The 18457-nt window shown below is 30.8% G+C and overlaps 1 protein-coding gene across 1 annotated transcript in view; it reads left to right on the top strand.

Annotated features, from left to right (window-relative positions):
• Positions 1–18457, top strand: part of LOC139482706 (E3 ubiquitin-protein ligase RNF213-like) — a 419318-nt gene that overhangs the window by 191941 nt on the left and 208920 nt on the right. Inside the window, exons 25-31 of the mRNA XM_071266774.1 lie at positions 6–128; positions 2156–2276; positions 3488–3726; positions 5067–5149; positions 10148–10281; positions 11976–12068; positions 13782–13946. Of these exons, the coding sequence (XP_071122875.1) occupies positions 6–128; positions 2156–2276; positions 3488–3726; positions 5067–5149; positions 10148–10281; positions 11976–12068; positions 13782–13946 (958 nt within the window). The remainder of the gene's footprint in view (positions 1–5; positions 129–2155; positions 2277–3487; positions 3727–5066; positions 5150–10147; positions 10282–11975; positions 12069–13781; positions 13947–18457) is intronic.

Genomic DNA, 18457 nt, shown 5'->3' with positions numbered 1-18457 from the left:
TACAGACAAGACAAGATTTTAAAACTGTGTAATGTAATGGGAATAAACGTGGCACACGATCCAGATCCAACTTATGAATTGACAACAGACAATGTCAAGAAGATACTTGCTATTTACATGAGATTCAGGTATAACATCATATTTGTTTAGCTTCTTTAGTCGCTTTAAACTAAACTGGATGGCTTTTTAGATTACCGTGACCAAATGTTAATATTAACTTATGGTTTCACTGTATATCCTTTGACAGTATTTGTTCTTCTTCGATATAAACCTTCATATCATCTCGTCCTCTGAGACCACCTTTTGCGACTTGTACTAACTTTGTTTGAATGTTCCTAAGTCATGTTGGTACTAGTATTTTATGATTTGTATTTCACATAATGATTCGTCAAGAAACCTGCTATTCAAACTAAATAATTGGAACACAACTGCATTTTTTGCTTTAATCATATATAAAAAGTGAGAGCAAAAATGTCGTCAGTAAAAGTGATAGGCAATTGGAGGTTAACCCTAAAATTTTCAGAAAAACCTATTTGGAATGTTGCCCTTTAAAAGGCATACTAGAAAATTTTAAAGTGGTTGGTTATTATTTTCAAAGTTATAATAAATAAAAATGTATTTGCAATAACAACTGACTTACATGACAACATAACAACTGTAAAAAAATAAGCTAAAGAAGAAATTCAACAGAGAAAACATTATTTAGGAATGTCCACCCCAAAAATGTAAAATGCAAAATTAAACAGAAGAAGTTACACCCTTAATTTAGAGTCTAAACCCTGCAAAAAAAATCCTTAAATTTCTGACATAATTTTAACAGTATTCCCAAAGTTGCGTATTATAATTTGTACAACATTCTCAAATGATCGGGATTCATGGTGAATTTAAAAAATATTATCATAGGGACAGGTATGTTCTACCTTGTGTTAACAGTAAACCTTAAAAAAAGTTCCTGAAAGTATGTTTCCGAAAAATACAACTGTCGAAGTATTCCATTGGGTTTGATAATTATGCTGGTTATATTATCCTCGAACTTTATTTTCATAGTGATTTAATTTTTTCACAAAGTATATTTCCAAAAATTTAGAATTTTCGAACGCTAGACAATCGCTATTTATTTTTTGAACGGGAATCACAGGAAATCGAAATCTTTGTCATTAAATACACATTTACTAGCAAAAGGTGGCGAACAGAAAAATTGTTTTCTACGTATCTAAGAATAATTCTTTCAAATCCTAGACTAGTTGAATTATTCGAATGGCATCATTTTTATTCTAATTTTGACAATGTTTTCAGTATGTGATTTGTTTACCTAAATCTTGGTGTTCCATAGTTGCATCTTCAATAATAGTCAATTTCATGTTAAAGTCCCGCTGAGTGTATTTCTCCCCTTTAAAACAAAAACAATAAGCATAGATTTTTTGGAAAATAACTTTTATACTTCATATGTATCCAAAATCATGGTCGATTAACTTTTCACAGATTTTACAGATTTTCCCAAGTAGTGATTACGAGGTAATCTTCTTCTTATTTAGTCAGAAATGCAATATTGCGTTCCTTGTGAAACGTATTTTTGATAATCATTTGTCAACCCCTGTCATCATTCATCGTAAATTTCTCGCAGATCCCTAAAACATTTAAAAAAAACAAATCCTGAAATGTGGCATACTATTTAGGTTGAAATAAAAACCCTTTGTGAAGTTTCGTTTTAATTTCTCTTTTGTAACAGTGTATACCAGAAAAGGAATGAAAACAAAACAAAACATCCATAATAAACGAAAGAAGGAACCTTCCATATGTATAACATGTAATTTAGGTTTTGATTAAAAACCTATATGGGAAAAGTAAATCTATGTGATTTATTCCGGCTCATGGTTCTCTATTTACCTCCCATGGAAATTTGTTTTCTAATTACGGTTGTATCAATAGTTAATGTTTTAGTTTGTACCCCGGATTTGTTTTGTCTCAATTGATTTGTGACTTTCGAACACCAATATACTACTGTTTCCTTTATTTATCAAATTCTTCTAAATCGGGATCTGTTTTTAAATAATCACTAAAGCCATTACTAAACCCCCTTTCCCGTGCATAATGGTAACACACAAGTTATCTACCGCAAGTGATTAGTAATGATATGTGCTACTTGTTTCTTTAGATGTGGAATACCAGTAATAATCATGGGAGAGACCGGGTGTGGAAAGACTCGTCTAGTAGAGTTTATGTGCTCACTACAGCGGCCTCCAGGATTAGAAGTCCAAAACCTGATTTTGATGAAAGTAATTATTTGATGAATGGAATTTATTAATTTAACATTAACATACTGTAGAGTATTCATTTATGAAGACGTTTAAAATCAGTTTAGTAAACAACTTAACGTTTGCCGATATACATTTTGTAGTTAGTAGACTGTCACTCTTTATAGGAGTGATTGCTCTTGAATGATTTGTTTACCCTCTTATGTGAAAGCCAACGAACATACATGTAGAGAGAAACCAATAAGACTAAATGACAAGCAATAAGAGATTAACAATACAGAGATTTTAGTCATGAATTTTATTTTCGTCTACAATGATAGATAGTGTCCTTTTTATGAGTATAGTCATATACTACGAGCATCACATGCTCTTTAGAGACTTTATTTAATCTTTTGAATTAAGAATACTAACGTTCGTCGAAGGTCTGCTTTTATATCTTTTGGTATTTACACATAACTACTAAAATGGCGCTTATAAATCTCAATACTGTAAATTATTAATAATTTAGTACTTTTGACGAGAATGATTGAACATTTGCTGGGTAATAGATTCACAAGACGGAAACACAAGATTCGTTATGCGGGACAATGTAAACAAAATTTGAACCTGAGTATCAGGACCAGGAATGATATACTTCATAACTAAAACACATGAGCTACATTGGAAGATGATTAAAAAGTACCTACAGTATAGGTATTTATAAGAAAACAGATTTTATGAATACATGTAATACATTCGAAAAGATTAGATTCCACTTATACGTTGAACTATTTACACAAGGTCATGGTAGTGCAAAAATTAATTTGTCATTATATCAAGAGATGTATCTTAAAACCCATTTCAGGGGCGAGTAGGTTTTGCACCTTGGTATCTGACAGTCTATCTTGAGGTCGATAAGAGTTGACCATACGTCGTGTGACTAAAACATGTGTGCAACAAGTAGGCATACAATTGATACATTGAAATCTCGTGTTTTAGCCAATGTGTTCTGGGAGGCAACTGATGGAGGAGCGATAGCACATAAGACAATGTTAGATTACTTAGACACAACAAACGTCCTGAATTCAAATTTTCGCTGTGTCGTCTGTCTGTCTGTCTTTGATATAATCTTTTGAATAATTTCCTTTTTATCTTTCCACTACTATGTATTACGAACAACAATTTGCTAACGAATACTTCAACGTTGAAAATTTTAAATGATTTCAAAAAGAGATAAAAACAATATATTTTAGGTGCATGGAGGAACCAAAGCCTCAGATATCATCAAAAAGGTGCACCAGGCAGAAGCAGTAGCTGTCCACAATTCAAAAGATCAACAAAATATGGACACTGTGCTATTTTTTGATGAAGCCAATACAACAGAGGCTATAGGTGCTATTAAGGAAATTATGTGTGACAAAACCCTAGGTGGAAAACAAAAGGAGATACATGAAAAACTGAAAATGGTTGCAGCATGTAACCCGTATCGGAAGTAATAGCAATATTTTTTGTTTTAGTTTAAGATTCATTTGTACGTTTACATTTGTTATCTTAACAATAAATGTGAAAAAATGTGAAGTATGCATACTGATATTGGATGTTAGACGTTTTATTGGCTTCTGTTTGATTAATGTTTACCTCAGTCTTTTATTCTCATAAAATCGCCATATGTTTTTGAGACTAAAGATATCATACTGTACTACCAAACCATTCTGTTCTTTTGCTTTATGGTCCCTGTTGTTCAGTGTTTTTTGGTTTAAATATGTGTCTCAGAAAGCTTAAGATTAATTCAAACAAAAGTTAACATTATTGTTCTTAGACATCATTGGATTTCAAATATTTGGCCTTGAGCGTTCAGTATGGAGGTACATTCAAGAAAAGCGCTTCGGACGCGTAAAATGTGTATTAAGTTTTTTATTCATTTTACAGCACTTGTTGATACCACAAGTCTCGAGGCTGTAATTCAGTCATTTTCGTTCGTTGCTGAATATCATATTCTTTTTTCATTTTTTTCTGTTTTGATTATCATTGAGACCGTTAATTTTTTTCATTAAATTTGTTATTTTGGGTCCTTTTATAGCTTACAATGTGGAATTGGTTTTCTTCATTGTTAAAGTCAAAACGCTGACCTTTACTCTTTAAGTTTTCGTAAAACCCCATAAGAAATTATACCCTATCTCTGATTTTTATATCTTGATCTGTTTCGGTTCTTATACATCCTTTGTCTTTTTAGATATTGGGCTCTTAAAAACATTCCAGATGATGACTAGTCAAGAAAAACGCTTAAGACGCATGATGCTAATAAAAACAGATTTTTTGCTTATTCACAGAATTAAGAATGTAAATCGTCAATGAAAAAAATAAGCGCTACAACTAAGATTTGAATAAAGGAATACAATGCAATTAGCTGTCTGAAGTTTGGAATGTCAAGATTAACCTTCTTTTAATTTAATATATAAATATAATGAGACATACCATTATAAAGTTGTTTTGCATAATTTTCCTTAACTAAATTAGTTGGAACAAAATGTAGAGGAATGGCACATTAATAAAAAGTTTACATATACTGTATATGTACAACATCATATGCGGTTCTATGAGTAATTATACACATATTTTCATCTACAAAGAAATTCATTCTTTACTCAGGTGAATTATTCAAGAAGAAATTTACAGGTCCCAGTGAATAACCTGCTCAGAGAACAATAGCAATTGAAAACAAGTTATATCATATTTAAACTGTGTTTAGATTTCAGTAGTGCATATTATTTTTAATTGAGTTACTTGTGCTTCCCATAATCTGTTGTTTTACTTTTTATTTTGTTTAACAAGACACTCAAAAGAGCTGATTCAAAGACTTGAACAAGCAGGCCTTGGCTATCATGTTGATGCAGAAAAGACTACAGATAAGCTAGGTAAAAAATAAAAAAATATATATAATGTCATTTCTCCTTATCTTTATTGTAGGAGTTCGTAGAGTTTTTAAGTAAAAATGAGGTTGTTTGATTCTCTAATTTGTAAGACATTTTCCAACGAATAGGTGTGAATGTTGGCAAGCATCGGCAAGTAGAATCCTTCTCCGCTAAATTCTGATTTATTCGAAAAATATCTAAATGGTCAAAATACTCATATGGTCCAGGCAATTTAATAATCAAAGAATATACGAATATACTTCGACAATAAGTCTGTGATCAGACCGTATTGGTACACACAGGGTTATTACCATACGATTGCGGTCCAAATACTTATATGATTCGAAACATATACACCCTGTAAGTATTATGTATTTGAATTGCACAAGGTGTTCCTTTTTCCAGAATTTTAAAGACGTTTCAACTCTGATATGGCAATGTATTGGTGGAAATTTGCTGATCTATACTTAAGACTGGAAGGATATAATTTGTTAATTAGTTGTTTTATAAGTAGCTTTAAATCAATGCGAGTACTGAAGTTCCGTACCTTGGTGATTTTTTCTTTCTTTCGTTTTGTTTTGTGTGGGCTTGTTTCGTCTTTATCCAAATTAAACCCATTTACTAGTTGATTTAAACACTTTGATGCTGTGTTGTTAAATGTTAGATTCAGGTCATGTCTGTAAAATATAATGAGCATTTTATTTAGTCGATATCGTAAGTTGCTATCTGGTATACTTGTTTTTCGTTAACAGCTTTTGTATCTATCAAACTGAATATTTGTTTAGTTTTATGTTTGAAGCTGCCTATAATGTTATAATTTTACTCGTTGTTGAAGGCAGTACGGTGACATCATCTACGTCATTTGGATATATTTGATATGTGTCTCTTTATCTAATATTAAACAATACAATTAACGTTTACATCTGTTGAAGTCACCATGTTAAACATTGACACAGGAATCAGTTGTAGTTTTTATCTGATGTACTTACATTTGTTTCATCAAACACAATACATTCAGAAAAAGACAATACATTGATTAAAACACAATAACTTGATTAAAACATGAAATCTCTTTTTTCTTAATGCCGATAAATTACTTAGTTGTTGAGCATTTTAAAAAATATTCACAAGTTGTGAAGGCCTTAAGGTTTTAGCTCACTGGGGCCCAAGGGCCCTATGTAAGCTTATGCCATCAATTGGCGTCGTCAACGTCCGTCGTCTGTCGTCTTCGTCATATGTCGTCGTACGATATTTAGAAATCTTCTCCTCTGAAACTGCTGGGCAAAATACCTTCAAACTTGAATAAAAAATTCCTTAGTGTACCTAGTTTATAAATTTTATTCGAAGTTTTGATCCATTGACCAACATGGCCGCCATGGCTAAAATAGAACATATGGGTCAAATGCAGTTTTTGGCTTATATCTCAAAAATTTAATCTGTTAGAGCATCTAACATGAGGTACAATTGTTCAATTGGTCAAGATCTATTAGCCCTGAGATCTATAGACAAATCGAACAACTCATTATTGGGTTGCTGCCACTAAATTGGTAGTTTTTATGACATTTTGCAGATTTTTGTTATTATCTTGAATATTATTATAGATACATAATAACTATAAACAGCAATAATGTTTAGCAAAGTAAGATCTACAAAAATTTTTCATCAAGATTGCTAACATTTTAAAAGTTTCTCCTTTGAAACAACTGGGCCAATTACTTTCAAACTTTAACTAAATGTTTCTGATGTTATCATGTTTATTAATTGAATCCGAAGTTTCGATCCATTGACAAGCATGGCCATTATTGCTAAAGAAAAAGAACATAAGGGTCAGATGCAGATTTTTTTGCTTATATCTCAAAAACCAATTTGAAAGCTTTTAGAGCTAATCTGGAACGGGGTAAAATTGTTCAATTGGTCAAGATCTATCGATCCTGAAATTATCAGACGAATCAAACAACCAATTGCTTGGTTGCTGCCACCGAATTGGTAGTTTTAACAACAACAAAAAGTTTTTATGCCCCCACTTATGGGCATTATTTTTTCTGGTCTGTGCGTCCGTCCGTCTGTCCGTTCGTCCATCCATTCCTTTGTTTGTCCCGCTTCAGGTCAACGTTTTTGTTCGAGGTTACAGTTTTTGGTCGAGTTAGTTTTTGATGAATTTGAACACCAATCAACTTGAAACTTAGTATAAATGTTTGCTATAATATGATCTTTTTAATTTTAATGTCAAATTAGATTTCCCTTATTTGCACGGTCCACTGAACTAAGAAAATGATAATGACGATGGGGCATCCGTCTACTGGGAACACATTCTTTTTTCTTGTTATCTTGAATATTGTTATAGATAGATAAAAACTGTAAACATCAATAATGTTCAGCAAAGTAAGATCTACAAAAAAGTTTAACAACCAAAATTGTCAATTGATACCTTAAGGATTTTTTGCCCATTAATGACAATTTTACACAATTTGTTCATCAAGTTTGTTAACATTTGAAAATCTTCTCCTGAAATACAGGTGAGCGATTCAGGCTCTTGATGTCTATAATTTTGTCGAAACCATAGCTTTTTAAAACTATAGACATACGTATCTGAAAGCATATGATAATAGATATCTTCTTGTATTCTATATTTAAATTCTCAAATATCCATTATCTTTTTACTATTTGTTGGTTGTTGTTCCTGTGAACAAAGCTTCAAATAATATTGTTTTTTCAAGTAAATCGTACTCTTACGAGTGCATGTCAAAGAATTAGGAATACATCAGCACTCATGTTATTCCATATACAAAAGTATATCATTTGACAAGGATGGGTTCTAGGCGAATCATAAATTATTGATGGTTTCAATGAACATTACATAAACAGAAAAATCGATGGACTTATCTTGTTTGTTTTGGATACTGAAGCTTCAAAAAGATTCCAATATGTGCCTTTTTGGTTTTCTATAATATCATTTGTGTTTGTTTTTTTAAGTGTTTACGTTTATAACACAAAAATACTGTCGTACACCTAAATTTGACATCATACCTATATCAGATATGTTTGTTTTGTTTACACATTGTTGTCAATAAATTGAATTCGTATTCGACTTTATTTAACTAGATATAAAACCAGGTTGTATTTTTTAGATAAAAAATGTCTGTACTATATCAGGAATATTACAGTTATTATCCATTCTATAGGTGTGTGTGTGCTTTTAATTTTGCCTTTTGATTAGGGACTTACCTGTTTGAATTTTGAAATTTAATTTAATTTCTTTTTGCAAGATTAGTATAGTCCCTATATATTATTATAAAGACTACATGCTGTCATACTAGCTGTTTGAAAGCATCATATTGTTTACATTGCATTATTGTGTTCACAAAGTTGAAGGTGTCTTTAATTACAACGGTTTTTTTGTGTCAATAATTGTATTATTAGATAGCAAGACGTAGTTCTTTCAACACTTGAATTGTAATCTATAAATATAAATTTTCTTGGAAATTTTTGAAGCGAAAGCATTTATAACTAAAAACTAGGTAAGAGTTATAAATTTCCAAAATGCAAAAAAACATGCTATTGCTAAGTATTTTGACATAAATAAAGAGTCGAATTATCATATATGTTGTACATTTAAAAAACAATTGGTTATTTGTAAAACTAGTTTAATTATTTATTGCATAAATAAAACAAAGCCATTTTACAAGTACAATGTAAGATTAACAACACGAAAAAAAACGCATTCCCAGGTTTGATCATATACATTGTTCTATGCGTTGATAATAAGCTGAGTCTTTAGTGTCTCGGGACTGACATGATATTAAGCACACTTGTTTTTAAATAATTTCCCGTTTATAAACAAAAAATTTACAAAACAAATACTTTTTATCCCCTCATGTAAAATTTACCCAAACAGAATTTGTTGGTTTTTGTTTCGTAAAAGGTGTACTAGAATACACTTTTACGATTATACTATTAACATTTTTAATATTTTTTTCTCAAAACCGTTTTTCATCGTCAATCAAGAAGTCAAACTCCTGGTTATAACAATATACCTTTTTTTGATATCAGTTATTCAAGATTTATAAGACCATTTTTACTCGTACGAAAGACAATGCAATTTTATATCCTGAATATGACATACCGAATAATTTCAATACTTGATAGTTATTTCAAAATTTATATATATATAGATATGAGAAGATGTGGTATGAGTGCCAATGAGAACAACTTTCCATCCAAGTCATGATTTGTAAAAGGAAACCAATATAGGTCAAAGTACGGTGTTCAATACGGTGCCTTGGTTCACAGCGGATAGCAAGTTATAAAAGGCCAATGCAAATATCTGAGTGTAAAATCATTCAAACGGAAAACCAAAAGTCTTATCTATATAAAAAACGAGTAATGGGTAACACTTATGAACCAAATCAACAACCGACAACTACTGAACATCAGATTTCTGACTTAAAATAGGTGCAAACAAATGCAGCGGGTTTAAACATTTCAATAGCTATTAACCTTGACCCTTATCTGAACAATAGTGTAACATCACAACATAGAAATACACACTATATAATATTAATTGGAATGGCTTAGCTCAATCAAAAACCATTTGAACACTAGTTAACATACACTGAACGATTAAATATGATCTCTTGTACCATGTAAATAGAAAATAAATAAAATAAGGGGGGAATAGATAAAGACAATATTATTATACCGCTGTGAATTGTTAAACAATTAAAAAACAATAGCCTTGAACAAATGTCAAATAGAGCCAAATTTATCGATGTCATTATATGTTTTTTGGAAAAGCATCGACAAATGCATCTTTTCATGAAGCATATTTAAAGCGACCATTCGTTTTCAAATGAATCTTCGTCATTTCAAGTAGTCAACACCATCTTATGTAAAACCAGGGCGATCACTTATCTTCTATTTATTTCGTTTTTATTTTCAAATATCATATTTTAAGACCTGACATCAGTAAAGTTATAACAACCATTGTTATCGTATTTAAAGGTCATGTACCAATGAGGAACTTAGTATATAGAGTCCAGCCTTTACCACAGAGTATGTTACCACTTGTATGGGACTTTGGACAGTTAGATACTGAAGTAGAAGAGTTGTACATCAGACAGATGGTTTTAAGATATGTATGTGCATGATTTTCCTTTAAGTTGTCTTACATTTATCAAAATATATAACAAAGGGTATCAACCCACAATGGTGTTAGCTGTTTGTATTAAGCTTTATAATGTAGAAGGAAATACAGACAATTGATTATGGTGTACTGATTGCTTTCGTCACATTTAACATGATTTTTGAAAATATATTATGAATGAAAGGACAACCTTAGTTGTTGCTGAGGAGTAGGAGATTTACATTTGGGCATTTTTGTTTTTGTTTAAGAATCACATACAAAACTATAAGCTTAGGGTTGGTAGTAGATTGCCAAACTTAAATAACGCGCATTAAACTACACGATTCTGATGTCCACAAACTTATTTAAAATCTCAGTGATGAGGTTTTAATAAATATTTACAGTATAAAGGCTGCATCAGATATTTAATAATTGTACGACCAGTTGACAAACAATTAAAAATGTTGGTGTACAAGTATGTGTGTGCAAAGGGTTCATCGGACCTTTATATCATTTTAGTGCTTAATTTGTAGAATTGTGTGTTATAAGGTCTATTTACCATATACTCTAAGATATTATATGCATTCAATCAACTGTATTTTGGAATATAATAATAAGAAAAGTGTGCATGTCTATAGGTAACATTTGACCTTGACTCCTCTTTTTTTGTTCATTAGTGAGCATATAATTTACATAATCATATATATGTATTCAGAAACAACAAATTATGTATCAGATATATTTCGAATATGCAATTATTGTGAAAGTTTCGAGTCAATCTGAAATCATTTCATGTGACCTTGACCTCATTTCCATAGTTCAATAGTCAATATTGCGTTTTCTTGATAAGGTTCCTTTCGTAAATACTATACATAAAACGTCAACAAAAGTCAGTATGTTGAAAAGGTATAAGGAAAACATGTATGTATGACAAATTTGTTTTAACCTTGTCCTCAGTTTCACAATTCAACGTGAAATACCATGAAATAAACTCTTCTTCAAATACTCTAAGTAAAATATTTTGTTTGCGTACATCTTATATTGATTGTTCATTTTTATCTGAGTTGTTCATATGACTATTTTTTGTTCTCTCGGTAATTTCGTCAGTTTAAAATATTTTTCTTCCCTATGATACACTTGTAGAAACGACTTTAGCCTGCCGTTTCAGGTGATGTTCTACAACTGATATAATTTGTAATGATAATGGAAAATCGATGAATATTGTATGCTCATTTGTGACAAAAAAACAGTACATGTTCTGCAAAGATCAAACACTTTTAACTGCTTTTCGTCATGTCAAAGTGACATTGAGGCCTTCTGCACTGAGCAAACAATGATAAAGAAAACTCCTACCTAACTGCAAGTTTAAAACGATCCAAAGAATATCATTTTTATGAGGGAACCATTACACCTGGTTTTATAACTAGCTAAACCTCTCATTTGTATGACATTCACATCCAATCCCAATAGTAAAGACATGTGAGAAAAATACTTAACAGAAATAACAGATCAAAATGTCAAAACAGGGGGTATTACAGTCAACATGGTGTTATAATTGTACAAACAATAGTAAATGTAATATAAATTCTTTACTTAATGAATATTTTTACATTTTAGACCAAAACTGATAGAATTTACATCAAATCTATGTCATATACTTAACTGAATACAGAAGTAATGGCAACATGTACCTGATTTTTATTTCAGATAGATGATAGGCATTTTCCAACTTTGCCAGGTCTTGATACTGTTGTTAGTAAAGTATTGACTGTTTCACAAGACTTTATGAGGAAGCAAAAGGTATGTTAAAGTATTTTTTCTTAAAATGTCATGTGTCTAGCTAAAAAACAAGGTTTAATTCACAATTTTCTACAAAAGGAAAAGCATGTACCACGGCAGGCATATGACACTTGTTGTCCATTCGTTTGGGGTGTTTTAGCTTTTATTTTGCAATTTAATAATAGATTTTCCGTTTTGTAATGCAAATTTAGAAAACAAATAATCTAAAATTACTTTCATTTAGGTCAGGTGCATATGATATTAAATTGTTTAAATTAAATGTAATGATGAACCTAGAGCCAGAGTTTTTGTTTGGGTTATAGTTATACAATGTAGATATACAAATTGAAATGAATCATTGTTAAATTAATATTTTGTGATTGATGAATAAAGTCGAAAATTGTGTTTTATGTTAAAATCATGTTTTTTCATTCAAAACTTTACACACACTTCATAGATTCCAATATTTGCTACTAGTAAATTATTTTAAATAAGTTTCACAACATGCTAAATCTTACTTATATGTCAGCACATTTGTTTGAGCTTTGGTACATATCATCGTTAACAATATTCATTATTAAAGTATGAAAGGCTTAGGAGTCAGAAGATTGTTTAATACAACAGTTCAAAACATGTAGTAATTTGGATACATAACCAATAGTAGCAATATTAAAAGAGGGAACATCTTTTTAATCTATCGATAAATGTGTTTTGCAGTCGAAAAATACCTTCAGGAGTAGAACGAAAACGAAGGTATAAATGAAAATAATATCACATTTTAATTCGATTCGTTAACACAGCTCAACTAGAATTATAAATAGTTGCGAGGCAACGAGAGTACTTAGGTTCGCTGGTTGGACATGGTCTTTTCGAAACTTCCAAATCTGGAAATTTGAATACCAGTCGTGAGCTATTCCTCACAATTGACTGCTTTCACTGATAACGTGTGAAACATCAAAACAATGCTTTACAAATTCAAATGATATTCAATTTTGATAACAAAATTAAAGTCAGATTCGATAACGACGGCTTGAATGTAAAAAGTGCAAGTAGTTTGTTCCTTGATTGATTACAAAATAGCTCATAATGTTTTTATCGCATAACAACTGTCCAGTTAATGGTATTTTTTATTTTTATACTGGTATATCAGTACAGTATTGCTACTGATAATTAAATTTCTTCTAATTTTAATCGTTGTTTATTTATCACTATAGTTGTTTTGTGTTACGGTCCAATGGTGCTTCCATAATGAGACTTATATGTGGGAAAATAATTTTGTCTTTGTTTGGCATCTTCTTATATAAAATGGAGAATGAAAATCTGTTTGATATTTCAAATTAGTTTTTAGTAGATAAAGAGACAAAACTTGTAAACGGCAAACATTTTAGATTGTCATTATATGACGGCATGATAATATCTATTATTGGTTCACTCAAACGTTGTTATACAGTTATTAAACTCTGTATTACTGTTATATGGTCCTACTAATACATTGAAAGAACTTAACAGTTTATGAATATGAATGCAAATTTTATTAACTATTTAAGTACTGTACTTTAAATGCACTGCATACAATAGTTCAGTAAATTTCAAACTTAATAAACATGTTAAAGATGATGTAAACTGATACAAGTATCTACAAAATTAGGGGTTTTAACAGAGAAAATGATAGTACACTCAGGCATGGTATTATATTGACACATATTATTGTTGATTATATTTTCCATTTTGCAGGATGAATGCAGTTTTGTTAGTCTACGGGATGTAAAAAGAGTTCTCCAAGTGATGAGCTGGTTCTACAATCAAACTCTAAATGAGGAATGCGTATTTTTTTCAAAACTTCAGAAAGTAAAGAACAAACAAAAGGAAACAAAATTAGTTATTGAATCAGCACATAGTGTAAGTCAAAGTTAATGTTATTATCCAGATGTTTGTGCATCCTTAGTTTACTCTTAAGTGTCAATTTTTTATTCTTGCATTTTTAACATTCGGTTATTTTTTCACATATCTAGCAATGGGCAATATAAATATTCCTTGTTCTTTTTGATATCGAAAACAACCAGGCTTTTTTGAACAATTAGTAAAAATGCATGAATAGATTTTTGATGGATATAATTGAATATCCATATAGCATTTAATCATTCACCACGTATTTGTTTTAGTTTAATGCGATACCTCTTGACTTATATAATGAAGTTAACACTTGAAGATTGGTATCCTTTGTTGAATTATTCATAACAATTATTGAAATTGTTATAAACAATCTATACTTTTGAAATTTAAGTGAATCTTGGTAACCATAATTCGACATTCAAATTAGTTCTTTCTTAACTTTTATCTCTGGCTCATCAACTGTTTATGATGCTGAATCTTAAAATAGACAAAACAAAATCATTTTCTGAATTGTGATTTCGCGTACTTTTTGTTGTACCGTTTATACATAATAACCAGAGCACAAACAGTTTCTTGCAAAAATACCATTGAGTTTTGAGACACCAAATGGGGCTTTCTCTGAAGAGATTTTTACACACATTTCAGATGTTATACTGATCTTTGCGTGTATATTACTTGACCAACAGAATCATGGGGTCATTTATAGCTTGCTGCTTGGTGTTAGCTGAGACCCCGACTTGAAGGCCATGCTTTGACCTATAATGGTTTACTTTTACAAATTGTGACTTGAATAGAGAGTTGTCTCATTGGCACTCATATCACATACAGAAAAATTATTTTTTCGAATTGATTAAATATTTCTTCTTAAGGAGTTTATATATATAAAAACTCTTTAAGGTCGGTCATGTGTCAATTCGAACTGATTAAATATGTTTACTGTACTTGATTATTACTTGATAACGTTTGTATTTATTATGAATATTCTGGTTATTGCCACTTTATCGAAATTCTAATTGTGAATTACGTTACTATGCACTCAGTTTATCCCATTTACTGCGAACAATACACTAGTATTGTTATTGTATACTATATTTTGAAGTGTACTGTACTGTATCATAATTATATGATCTATCGCCCAGTAAGATTTGTCGTTGATTATTATTCAGTCATTGCAAATATATATATAGTATATATATATATACTATTTTGACTCTTTAAAATTAAAGATTCTAACCTAGATTGAGGTAAATTAAATGGCCTTGCAAATACTTTTCGATCCCTAACATCACTGAAGAGACATTAATTGTCGAAATCCGGATATGGTGTAAAAAATTAAGCACCTCATGTTGTGGTTTACCATCTTTTCCGCAAGTTTATTGTTTTTTATTAGGTATTAAGTTAATATAGAGATCCATTTTGTTACACCTTGTAATCAATTTATTTGGCAATCGCCAATAGCAGTCAGCAGGGTTTAAGAACATCAGTTGTTCTACCTGCTAGTCAAATGCGTTTTGTTAAAATTTATTTTTTCACTCTTTTGGTCTTTTTGAAAATGTTGTTTGTTCTGTATTTAGACCCTTCTACAACAAAATTTGTTACATGCACACGTAAAGAAATTGCGGTTTTTATCCAACGCAATCATAGGTTTAAACGTTGTTTTCAATTTAGACTTTTATATGTATATATATATATATATACAACTCGTCTAAACATCAACCCAACAATGTTAGATCTGTAAATTTGCTTTCGCAAATTTTTTGTTCTTCCCTCGCCGGGATTCGAACCCATGCTACTGAGATATCGTGACACCAAATCGTCTGCACTGTAGCCGTCCCACTAGACCACACGACCAATAAAAGATCTAACATTGCATAGTTTTTATATAAGTGTGCATGTAACAAATTTCGTTGAAGAGGGATCTAAATACAGCACAAACAACATTTTTCAAAAGACCAAAAGAGCGAAAAAATATATTTTAACAAAACGCATTTGACTAACAAGTCGAACAACTTATGTTTTGAAAGCCTGCTGACCGCCATTGGCGATTGCCACAAATATTAATCACAATGTGTAACAAAATGGATCTTTATATTAATTTAAAACCAAGTTGGAAACAATAAACTTGCGGCAAAGATGGTAAACCACAACATGAAGTGCTAACTTTGTTTACACCATATCCGAATTTCGACAATGAATGTCCCTTCGGTGATGTTAGGGATCGAAAAGTATTTGGCAGGCCTTTTAATTCACCTCAATTTAGGATAGACTCTTGAATTTTAAAGAGTCAATATAGGATGAACGGATAATATAAACCCGCGGAGGGAAAATATAATACAAGCCCATACAAAATAAATATAAACAAGTCTAAATTGAAAACAACGTTCAAACCTATGATTGCGTAGGATAACAACCGCAATTTTTATACATGTGCATTCAAAACGAATTTCGTTGTAGAGGGGTCAATTTACAGCACTAACAACCAAAATGCATTTGACTTACGGGTCGAATAACGCATGTTCGTTAAACCTGCTGACTCTCATTGTCGATTGCCAAAAAAAAACGGATCACCAAATATATATACATGTATATATATATTTATTTATCCACATTTGAATAGCCTATTTAATTAGGTATGGGATATTTTTCTTTTTGCGATTATGAGTCAAAGTGGTATATCGGGTAGACAAATTAGGACTTTGAATAGATCCGAAAGCATACAATTTATCAAGTACTGCCAGAAATGTTTTGAAAAAGTAAAATAAAAAAAATACTGAAAATTCAAAACGGAAAGTCCCTAATCAAATGGTAAAATCAAAATCTAAAACACATCAACTGAATGGATAATAACTGTCATATTCCTGACTTGGTAAAGGCATTGTCTGATGTAGAAATGTATGACATTATGAGTGTGCTAGCAAGTAAAATAGATAGTTAAGTAATGGAACAATGGCTTGATAACGAAAGAAATCTATCTAAAAACAAAATAATGTTATATTCGGAAGAATGCAAATATTTGGAACTTTCATGTACTCATTTCTGATTTTCAAGCGGAGACAAAGTTCATGTATGGTAATAATATCTTTTTTTACGGAATTGAGTTTCTTGGAAAAAACATTTGTGAAGTTGTTATTTCCTTTGCAAACCTCAATATAATTTACTGTTACAATAAGTGCAACTTTGGACGACAGAGCAATATTTTTATTTGTTTTGCCATATGATCATTAAAAGCAAATACTGAAAAAAGTCAAATCACAAAAAACTGAACTCAGGGTAAAATTCAAAACGGGAAATCCTCATTTCTTATGTAGAAAATAGTGGTTTAAACGGGGTTATTTAGCTAGTTAAACCTCTCGCTTGTATGACAGTCAAATACAATTCCATTCAATTGACAACTATGTGTGAACATAACAAACAGACATACAGTACATCAGTGAACATTGTGTTATTACCTTACATGTACTCACTATCAAAACCGACAAAATTGGAGGTGGACATTTACCATGGCACACTAACACAATGACGGGATGTATAAGTACAGAACCATCTCATATGTAACAAAGAAAACAAAAGAATAGATTGACATGTAAACTCGTGTACAAATAAATGTTTACACAAAGTACATTGGAATGACAAGATAAATGACAAAAACATATGCTTCAATTATTGCATTTGACTTTTATAAACAGTAAATGTAAAGTCAAAAAACAAGAACATAAGGACCCATTGGTGTTTTATATGTAAAATCTTTATACTTGACTGAGAATAAACCGTTTGTATATAGTTATCAAATGTACCAGGATTATATTTGAATACGCCAGACGCGCGTTTCGTCTACATAAGACTCATCCATGACACTCTGGTCAAAATAGCTATAAAGCCAAAAAAGTACAAAGTTGAAGAGCATTGAGAACCAAAAATTCCCCAAAAATGTGTCAAATACGGCTAGGAAACCTATGACTGGGATAAGAACATCCTTATTTTTTCGAAAACTGAAAGTTTTGTAAACAGGAATTTATAAAAATGACCACTTTATATATATATATGACCGTATAGATTAGCAAGCATTTGTACAGGTGCATAATTTTGGAATGTAGCACTAATTCAAATGGAAATAATATTCATCATTTCATTAAAACCTATCGAAGTATTTGATCTTAAATTGTAATACCAAGTGAATTGGTAATTTTTTGTAAGCGTAATGTGGCATTCATTATAGTTTTCATATTCATATTTTCATATTTGTTCAGCAGTTTGTCAGTTTTTTAACATGTGTGATAAATGCTGCATTTACCTAACACTCTCTGGTGATAATAAACATGTAGTCAGCAGCTTGACAGTAATGAGCAGTAACATGTGAGCCATATTTATATCGGTCAATTTCTCACATAAATTTCTATTCATTGTTGCTTTACTGTAATTTGCTAGCAGGATACTTATGTCAAGCACGACAAAGCATGTGAACATCCTGTTTTACAGGTCATTTTTTTTATAATATATGAATTTTGTATTATTCCAAA

This window comes from Mytilus edulis, chromosome 1 (assembly GCF_963676685.1).
Source record: "Mytilus edulis chromosome 1, xbMytEdul2.2, whole genome shotgun sequence".
Taxonomy (NCBI): Eukaryota; Metazoa; Mollusca; class Bivalvia; order Mytilida; family Mytilidae; genus Mytilus; species Mytilus edulis.
Note: the sequence above shows the minus strand (reverse complement) of the source record. Positions and strands in the feature narration are given on the sequence as shown.